The 10,857-nt window shown below is 37.1% G+C and overlaps 1 protein-coding gene across 4 annotated transcripts in view; it reads right to left on the bottom strand.

Moving 5' to 3' along the window:
- MYO5A (myosin VA) overlaps positions 1-10,857 on the bottom strand; it is a 258,166-nt gene that overhangs the window by 33,998 nt on the left and 213,311 nt on the right. Inside the window, exons 29-33 of one of the 4 annotated variants that reach the window (XM_069098066.1) lie at positions 10,306-10,406; positions 8,587-8,667; positions 6,609-6,807; positions 4,515-4,589; positions 2,310-2,403 (exon numbers count right to left, since the gene is read on the bottom strand). In XM_069098066.1, the coding sequence (XP_068954167.1) occupies positions 2,310-2,403; positions 4,515-4,589; positions 6,609-6,807; positions 8,587-8,667; positions 10,306-10,406 (550 nt within the window). The remainder of the gene's footprint in view (positions 1-2,309; positions 2,404-4,514; positions 4,590-6,608; positions 6,808-8,586; positions 8,668-10,305; positions 10,407-10,857) is intronic. The other 3 variants (XM_069098068.1, XM_069098067.1, XM_069098069.1) reach the window with 3 other exon arrangements.

Below are 10,857 nucleotides of genomic sequence, written 5' to 3' on the forward strand. Positions count from 1 at the left end.
CTGCCGATTTGAGTGCCATATGTATACCTATGTACAGAGCTGGAAATCAGATTGATGACTCATACTTAGCAGTACCTTAAAATGATTAGCATCTCATAAGAGTAAGAAATCCTATTCTCTCACCTAGTAGGCAGCCTTTTGGAGACTATTATAGACTTTTTAGTTTTATGGATTTCTACAGGTGTGTCTAAGTATATCATTAAGGGTCACTAAAAGTCTAACTTAATTTGTCAGAACCAGACAGTCCATGTCCTTTTGGCTTTTCAATGATTTCTATGAACTTTGGCAATGGCTGAACATTACTTGTAGCTTTTAAGTTACCCCACAGCAAAAAAAATTAATTAAAAATTTTAAAATTTTTTATATGAATAAAGCCCTAGTTTTTAGGTTCTAACAATGCAACATGATACCAGTCAAAAAAACTGGATTCCAGACCATGTTTCAGCCTAGCTGTGTGACCTTGGGGAACTCATTTTTGCTCTACAAGCCTAGTTTTCTTATCTGCAAAAGAGATACAATACATGTACTATCTAACTCACAGGGCTGTTGTGAGAAAAGTACTTTGTAAATCTTAAAGTGCTATATAAATGTGAGACTATCTTAATAGAAATAATTAATTTGTTTACTATAACTTGTTTAGAGGTCTTATGTTTTTGAAGAATGATGTACATTGTAGGAAACATATTGTTTCCACAAGATTACACAAAGAATGATATATCTTGGAGATTTTGATGTGTTAGGGATACATAAACATAAAAGTAATTTTTGTTTTTGTTTTTTTGCTTTTTGGAGGGGGAAGGCAAGGCAATTGGGGTTGTGACTTGCCCAGGGTCACACAGCTAGTAAGTGTTAAGTGTCTGAGGCTGGATTTAAACTCAGGTCCTCCTAACTCCAGGGCTGGTGCTCTATTCACTGAACCATCTAGTCACCCCAGTAATTTTTAAAATATCATAAATGATGGTAAGACTTTTTTTTGAAGATAAAAACAATTTTTGCAAATAGCCAAAAGTCATCCAAAATTACAGCTAATGAATAAGGTGGATGAACAGGACACATTTCATGTTTGTTTGTTTTTTTTGCTTTTTGGAGGGTGGGAAGGCAGGGCAATTGGGGTTACATCACTTGCCAAGGTCACATGGCTAGTAAGTGTTAAGTGTCTGAGGCCAAATTTGAACTCAGGTCCTCATGACTCCAGGGCCAGTGTTCTAGTCACTGAGCCACTTAGCGGCCCTTTATGTTTGTTTCTAAAAGAAAAGAAAAACAACTAATGCGGCTGCTTTTCTTGTGTGACGTGAAAGTACTCCTAAAGACAGCTCCAAGAGATCCCAATGAAAGTTTTAATCATTAGAACCCACGGATAGCCACCCAACATAACGTTTCTGAAGGCCAACAGTCACTTGGGTGGTATAAACCATCTGCCTCATCACTTCCAGTTTCACTCATGAGTCTGGACTTATAGGCAGGAGTCCAAAGTTTAAAGTCCAGCTCTTACATTTATAAGTTTTGTGAGTGTCATTTAACTCTGTGCCTTAATTTCCATACTGGAAACATGGAAATATTATTTGTGCTATCAATCTCATAGTGTTTTATAAACATTAAAACATTACACAAATATGAGTTATTTTTAGTAATGTTATTATTTGAGCAAGTGATTGTCGTTACAGGGTTATTCCGTCATGTCCAACTATCTGTGACCCCATTTAGGGTTTTCTTTTTTTTTTTTTGGAGGGCAATTGGGGTTAAATGACTTGCCCAAGGTCACATGGCTAGTTTTTGTGTTAAGTGTCTGAGGCCAGATCTGAACCGAGGTCCTCCTGACTCCAGGGCTGGTACTCTATTCAGTGCGCTACTTAGCCACCCCTATTTAGGGTTTTCTTGACAGAGATGCTGGAGTGGTTTTCCATTTCCTTCTCCAAATCATTTTACAGATGAGGAAACTGAGACAAATGGAGTGAAGTGACTTTCCCTAGGCCACGCTGCTAGTACACGTGCAAGGCCATATTTGAACTCATGAAAATGTGTCATCCTGATTCCAAGCCCAGTGCTCTATCCCTTGTAGCACCTAGCAGCCCCAGCAACTAATTAGCTCCCTCTGTAAATCGCAACACAAGACAGGATGTAACTTTTCGTGGAGCAGTTCATATTCATTCAGCATCTTCGTCCTGCATGAGATGGTTTTGTTGCTATATTAAGTACATGAAATTCTGTATCTTACCATAAACTGTAGGGGGAAAAAACCAGCCCAGAGATGAGCAATATTCACAAAAACAAGTAATTTGCTTGGTAGCAAATATTCATCAAAGCTATACCTTCCAGTTCTCCAATTTTTTTAGCGAATACTTTCAGCTGTTTCTTCAATTTCCGGACAGTCTTGTCCTGTTTTTCAAGTTGTTCCATCAAATCCTAATGATCAAAATGAAAGACAAGGGATGAGAACTGAACAAACTCCATCCATATGTGTGAAGGGAGAAGACACAGTAAGTCACAGAAATAGCCATTATTAGTTATACAAAAAAAGGAGGGGAGGCTCCTGAGAGGTTGGAGGGTGGTGCTCCCCGCCTGGCTAGCACTGGCAAGCCTGTGAAATTCTTAGACAATAGAAGCCAAACTTCATAAACACTCTGGGCATTCAAACCTGAGGCAGTATGATGGAAACAAGGCCTGAAATGCTAGCATTTTAAGTAGGTCCCATGTATGTGCAACAGGAGAAGCACGATAACAAAAAGATGTGCTGTCATCACATTTGCACATGTTTTACAGGGAAGTAAGAGTGAAAATAAATTCTCTGGAAGTACAAAGAAGAGTCTAAGGGGAAGTTTTAAAGGGAGACTGAGCTTCTTAGATGCATTCTCTTTTCACTCAACACATGAAAAAAGATAGGAACCGCCCTCAGGAAATGTCAGGAATTATTTGAGAGCTAAAACTTAAGACAAAAAAAGAAGCACAATAAAAAAAAATGTTGAAGAATTCTTTTGATTGAGTTCAGAAGTGTTCAAAGTAGCAAAGTGTAGGTTAAAAAAAGGGTATCACAGCCACATGGGCTGGGTGACCCTGAGGAAATCTCTGTTACTCTAAGTGGCAGAGAAGGTGCTTACCCATACTGGTAAAGGGAGTTTCCTGTGCCAGTGAAATCACCAGTCCAGTCCTATCCCATCACAGCCATAACATTTACTGTAATGTAAACTCATTTTGCAATAAATAAAACAGATGTAACTCATAATGTTTCATATGCAGCCCACCTTTTGAAACTCCTCCAAAAAAGACTTGGACACAGAGCAAAGGGAAATGTAGGTAGCACTAACTGTGGGCTTAAGATAAGCCCCTTTTCTAGGTATTGCTAAGCTGTACCAAAGGACAAACTACTGAGAGTGGTTTGTTTGTTTGTTTTTTAAGACCTTGACCTTAAGGGAACTCATGATAAGAAAAAAGCCAAGCAAGTGAGAAATAGAAAAGCAAGAGAGAAGGACAAAAAACTGTGCCCTAGAAGATAAGTGGGAATTGGAGCAGCATCCTAGCTGGGCTTTCTATACTGAATTCTGCCTTTGTAGGTTAATCTCTTCCTGAGAGCCAGCAGGCATTAGCACTTCTCAGAGAAAGGCAAACACTAAGGACCCAGGGATAGAATCTCAGAGTTGGCCAGTGGCCATCCCAGATGCAGGAACAGAGCTGTCTGTGAGGCTGTCTTGCAGTGACCCCACCCCATCCTCAACCCCATGCTTTTCCAGAGACAGAGGGAGATTTTATCACCCCTATCCATTCTACTCCCTGCTTGTTCCTCTTTGTTTCTCCCTTGTTTGACTTTTTACTATTCACAAACCCCTTCAAGTTAAGAGTCCAAAAATAAAAAAAAAAAGTACTCTGGGTAATTTACGTTCAGTCAAGTTCAAAATTCCATGGAGCTTGGAGAGCACATATCAAACTCTTTATGAAGAATTCTAAAAGATAGACTACACACAAGGAAAGAAAACCAGTGTCATATACAAGAACAAAAAGACTAAAGAAATAATAAATGAAGAATCAAAGGCCTTGATTCTAATTATAACTAATTTACACATGAGAGTCAACAGAGACATTATTTTCCACTTAGTTAAGAAGAAAATAAAAAGGAAGACCTTGAGGAAAAAAACAAAAGAAGGGGAGTCAAGAATATAGAGTTATTAAGAAAGCTGTAGGAAGAGTAAATTTTTGGCCAAAAGTGAATTTGGATATCAGATACATTTCTCAAAATAAGGAGTTCCGATGTACATTTTGTATTTTATTTTCTTTTTCAAGTCAAACTTTGTTTCCATCACATTGTAAAGACCAGGGTTAATAACAAAGCAAACACTAAAAATGACATATAACAAAGAGAAGTGATGCCACTTGCTAAGACAAAGCTGTGGGGGGAAATAGGTTTGTGAGACTGTCTGAAGAGGATTTCCTTGGAAAGGGTGGGCAGCAAGCCTGCTGTTCTGTTAGCAATCCAGAAGTAGCAACAAGACAACAGAAACACACGATCTGTGGGATTTACATACAATCATCCGTTTGTAAAGTGAAATCCGATATGATTGATATTCCTTAGGGTCATCTGCATATAATTCCTCAAAATACTGAAAAAATAGGCACAATTGATGTTTGCTTTTATCCTTGGGGACTTTACTATCTAAACAAAAGCAACTTAAAATTATTTTAAAACAAAAGTACTGAAACCTCACATTCTCAAAAGACATTTGTTACTTGCTGTAAGCCCCTGGTCCTCTTAACAACTACAGTTATTCTGATTAACAGTAGTAACATTCATCAAATGTACTAAATATATTAACTTATATGTGTGTATATGTTTATATATACATACATACACACACATACATATAAATGGGTGGGGAGTGGTAAACACTGAAGTATATAGATAAAAACAGGCTAGGGCCAAGGTCATGATTTCCAATGGGTAGCAGGGACCAGTAAATCTCCTGTCTTCCTTCTCCCAGCCAAGCAGCAGCAGGCCTGGCCATAGCCTTCACTTACTGGGGATGGAAGGATAACTGTTATCGTGCCTCTTCTGGACCAGGTTAGACAAGGTGGCAAGGAGCAGCAACAATGTTCTCCCTCACAGTTCTCTTCTGGGAAAGAGTTAAATAATCTGAGTACTATGCTCATCAAATTAGGAAGAAAGGCCCAGGTATACATGGAGGGAGCCATTGGGCGGTAAAGACAAGCTTAGGAACCACCAGTGTCTCAGTACTGCTCTGGTGTAGAGAAAAATAACTTTGAGCATTCTCATTTGTTTATATTCTGATCTATCTTATCTAAAAAGTTGCATAATGAGAGGAATACAGTTGACCTAGACACCCAACTCCCCTGCCAAAAAGTAAAGCCTTAATAATTAATTTAGATCTGTGATTTAAGCTCTGAAAGCAACTAAGTTTTCCTTCTGAAAAAGTAACTTACTATTAATGAAAGAAATGTTTGAGCTATAAGTGAAGAAACAAAGAATAATTATAATGATATTGTTTCCATAAGTCACATATTACTTCATTACTTTATGGTCATATGCTTTAAAAAAGACACACATTTTACAAAGGTTATGATGAGACTGTAAAGGACAATTATTTTAGGCAAGAATTTAGGCTCCATTTTATTGCTCAGAACCAGGCAAGGGGGGTTCACTTCACAGAAGCATCATTTTAAAATATTTCTCAAGAATGTGAGAAATTCATGAATATTAACATTTCTTAAAGAGATTTATTTAGTTGTATTTTTATTTAAGATGTAATGTTTCTTAAAGAGATTTACTCAGTTAAAATTGCCTTTTTGTGTATTATGGACTCCTTTGACAATCTGGTGAAGCCTATGGATCCCTTCTCAGAATAATGCTATTAAAAGCATAAAATACATGGGATCAGAAAAGAAACCAATTATTTTGAAATACAGTTATCAAAATATTAAAGAAAATAAATTCACAGATCCCATGTTAAGAACGACATCTGACTTAAATGCTTATACTGTGGGCCATAATGGAGATTTCCATTCACTAGCTGAATGAAAAATGGATATGATCAATTTCTTAGCTCAGCTTACATCTTAATTCTCACTTCATCTTCTTGCTAGTGGTGTTGACAGGTGGCTACTCCATGGGCAAAGGGAATTAAAAGTCTGTCATGTGACAGCAATCATACAACATGATACAGAATCTCCTTTGATAGGATGATAAAGTTCCCTTTCAATAAAGTTCCCTCCAGCTCTAACTCTATTTTTCTCATTCCCCTTTCAATTAGAGAGAACAAGATAAATTGAATGTATGTAACAAATTAAGTCTATAGTGCCTTCTCTGGTGTGGCTGATTTCCTGCCTCAGAACCATATAATAGGAGGATCATAGCCTGGGTATCATCGAGTTAAGAGACACACACAACCACTGAATAAGCATTTTTTTCATTCCTAATGCTCCAGTTGAGTAATATTTTACCATCATATCTACTATATGACCTCTAAAGTGAAAGAGTAACAGTGTGTAATCACAAAACCTTCCCAGCAAGGTAGGGCATTGTCTAATCTGAAGAATGTAAGTAGCCCCAGAAATATTAACACAGGGTACAGACCAAAGTGAGTAGAACTGCCCCGTCTCCTTACCAAATTCTCATTGGTCAGTCGGGTAATCTCGTGCTGCAGGCTGGCTTCAATGCGGGCCTCAGGCGGTAACTGCAGGTTCTGAGCCAATAGCTGCTGCTGGCGATTGTTCTCCTCCTTTAGACTCTGGATCTCACCTCGCAATGCCTCCGTTTCATTGTCATGGCTCTTTTTCTGGGACTGGAGTTGTGATTCCAAGAGTCTATGTAGTCAATAAGGGAAAAGAAGCTTATTATACTTATTCATTTGTTAATTGTTTAGTTCACATTTGGGATAAAATTTAATTGTTGATTTGTGAAAGGGGAGGGGGAGGTGAGAGCAGATACTCTAAGTGATTCAGTGGGCCTTCTAACTAGATCAAACTGAAGAAAGCTAAAACAGTGTCCAGAAAGGAGATCAATACTTTGATAGATATTATCAAACTGAAATAATGTATGTTTTTCAGCACTGCAAATACATTATAGAAAAGTCCAAAAACTTTACAAATTCTAGTTTTTTTTAAAGGCGTTAGCATATTAGAAGAAGAGGACTAAGAACTGTGAAAAGTCAAAGAAACAAACTGGCTTATGGGGTATAAACCCTGGCATCTGTATTAACAAAATACAGACTTTGGGGAGAAAATATTTTCTTTCAAAGCCCAACATTACTTCAATAGAGAAAAAAAAAATCTTCAAACCCCCAAATACTATTGGGGGTAAATAGTCACTCAAAGTAAAGCTTGGGTTTGGGGTTCCATTTTACTTTTGTGTTTCTCATATCACTTTTCTGCAAATAATCATCTCTCATTTCCAAAGGATGGTGAAGTCAGGAACAGTGACCCATCAATCTCAAGAAACACAAATCAAAATAGGTACTTCTCAAATACATCCTCAGTTTTAGATTTGTTCATCAGATGCAGTCAGAGCCACATATGCCAATCCCATTTCCTATCCCTTACTAGGGACAATGTGGAGTAGAAATATTAAAAATATCTGTAAAGGAGCTAATGCTTCATAGACCAAACAGATGGACACTTGTATAGTCAGACAAACTGTCATCTTTGTTTAAACTACTATAGTACGAGCATTAAGACAGAAGAAAGGACAGTATATTACCTTTAGTATCCCCACCCCATTATTATTACATCTCTATAGTTTTGCAAACCTAAGAAACAGGACTATGGTTAGGAATGTATTAACAAAATGAAAGAAAAGATATTATTAGGTTAAAAGCATCCCCTATAGTCCTAGTAGTTATTAAGGTTAACATAGTCTGATTAATAATAGCATATTAAAATATTTGATCCTTTTGGGGACTACAAAAGTTGAATTTGAAAATTTTAAACCATTATGACTGCTTCATAATTAGAATAAAACAAAATAGCACTTGAGCAGCAGCAATAAGAAATATATATATGTAATTTATTTATACATATATTTTTACAAATTTTCTCTTCCAAATATATATCACCAAGATAAAATTTGTATTTGTTTTTAAAAGCTCCTTTTTTGATGTTAATTGTTTTCTCTTTAAATCTACATGAGTTCAGTGTGTCATATTTGAAGCATTAATTCTATGTGGTGAGCATTTTAGATTTCATGACTATAAGGAAACCCTTCTAATTCCTAATTCCATAATTTGTAGTTTCAAATATTAAACGGCTTCCATGTCACTGGCAGTTAGAAGGTAAGTACTGTAGGCACAGTGGCTTACATCTATCTTGCCAACACCTCACTGTTTTCTTTTTGAGTAATTCAATCAGCAATGAAGTAATTTGGTCTCATCCCCAGGGATGGGAAATGACATCTATATTCACAAGTATTTCAATCTCTTCTTTAACAGCACCACATGACAAAGTTATATGTATATGTCTGATACTTTGTCATACTTTGCCTATGAACATAAGTTAGTGCACGAAAGAGCCAGCGGTTAAAGAGGCCACTGTTTGTTAGTAAGAAAACAGGAAGGGATGAACATTCCATTGCGAGGCAACACACATAACCTGTTGGCTTGTTTTAACCCTTCATAAACCAGCCACAGCTCTTCATCCTCATTCAGCTCATGACAATCCATAGGGAATGGTCTTCCAAACCAAATGAAAAATGGAAAACACAAAAGGGATACATGATGGTAATGAGATGATGGCATATGAAGGACAAGAATAGCAAATATTATTTAACATTCATGATTGGGATTAACATATTTTCTTGACCACAGATGACAAAGTTACTACACATATCAGCTTGGTTATTTAAATTGTTTTTTTTTTAAAGAAAAGACAAATCATATGCAAAACAAAGAAAATTAAATAATATGCAAAATAGAGAAAATTATAAAGAAATTACATAGAGTCCTTTCTGCTTCTCTTTTATGGAATGATTATGATATGAATAAGAAACAACAGAAATAAGGAAAGGCTAGACTTTGAGTGTCTAAATACAAGAGAAATTACACGTGGCACACAATATTACAGAGATTAGCTGCAAAAGAACAAGGCCTTTAGCAGGGTTGGTAGACTGTGGCTGTAGCATGAATTCCTGGGATGAATGAACTGCTTTCATTTCCTCAGTGAGAACTGTAATCATGAAGAACCGTCTGACTTTATGCAGGAATGGGATATGGAAAGCATGCAGTTTGTATATGCAAATATACACATAGATTACCTACAGATTTTAGTCACTACAATCAAATTATGAGATTAAAATACTGTAGAAAGGTACAGTGGTACTTGTGCATAACAGCATCGCTTCGTCCTTGGTATATGTACCTATCTACCTCCTGACAGCCTGCATGATCTTTCGGGAGTCCTAAAAGTGCCATGTTACAACATTCTGAAAGCATAAATTTGTAACACAGTTATAGTGCTTCCTGTCCTTTCAAGATGGTACATGCTATAATTGAGGGAATCTCGTTGCCTGTGGAAAGTTTTTGACATATGGCTGAGTTCATGGTCCTTCATGTCAAGTTTTATGAGGTTGTGAAGGAAACCTGGCATTAAACCCTTTTCTTATGATCTTAGGAGCTACACAGTGCCTGATGAAAGTAAACAAGGTATTACACACACACACACACACACACACACACACACCCTCTGTGTAGGCTTCCAAAGGCTGGAAATGGGAGCAAGCAGAGTTCAGGGGTAAGATAAAACTGGAGTCGGGATTTTCTCAGCCTTGCTTAGACCAGTAGAGGAAACAAAGGGCCCCGATTGACTCCCTCGAAGCAGTCATGTAAGGCCACTAGTGAAATATGACTCAAAAATGGATGGAGAACAAGGCCTTTCCCCTTACAAACAACATGTTCTAAGTCTTGGAAATGACTTGAAGCTGCATATAGATTTAACTACTCCTCAAAATCTTTAAAAATAACAAATACTGAACAATGGAAACACAACAACCAACAGCTGCTAGTGTGATTTCCAATACAAACCCTATTTCAGAACCTGTGCTTCCCTTCAGGCAGAGATGTTCCTCAGAGTTCTCTGTCAGTGATTATGTGAATTTGTGTCCTCAGCACCTGCCACATAGTGGGTGCTCAATAAATGCCTGCTGATTGACTGATGCGGCCGCTAAATGTTTTAGATGAACTTTTAAATGGGAATAATTTAGAAAGATGGGATCTAGTCTGAAACAAATAAATCACTAATAGACAAAAAGTGATCTGCTATATAAAACATGTTAGCGATTCAACAAGCCAAAATAAATAAAAGAACCAGACCAACCTGTTGGTTTCTTTCAGTCCAATGTATGCCTGTGCGATTTCTCCTTTGTCTTTCATCTTCTGTACATCTTCTAAGAGGATTGTGGAGTCTGTCATTGTGTTCTGAAGCAGAGAAAGGTATTTCCATCATGAGAAATAAGTAGTTTGGGGTTCTCATGGAGGGGAATTTTTTATTTAGAGGATTACACTGAGGGACTGGCTCCAAATCTGCAGCCTCCAAAATCCCTGCTGGCAATCTCTCTGGTGTCAGTACTCTGCCTTAGACTTGAGGCTAGGGGTTTTCACCTTTTGTGTGTTATAGACCCCTATGGCAGGGGAGTATAGCCTATGGACCCCTTCTCACAATAACATTTGCAAATATATGAAGTTAAAATACATAGAATTACAAAGAAAAACAATTACATTAAAATAGCTATTAAATTTTTTAAAACAAATTTATGGACCCCAAGCTAAAATCCCTTGCTTCAGAACCACTCCAGTACCTAGACAAGGAACATGTTTATATCTCTATCTATCTATCTATCTATCTATCTATCTATCTATCTATCTATCT

Source organism: Petaurus breviceps, unplaced genomic scaffold (genome assembly GCF_028583685.1).
Source record: "Petaurus breviceps papuanus isolate PSGF00001 unplaced genomic scaffold, PetGlider_PUasm1.0 37, whole genome shotgun sequence".
NCBI lineage: Eukaryota > Metazoa > Chordata > Mammalia > Diprotodontia > Petauridae > Petaurus > Petaurus breviceps.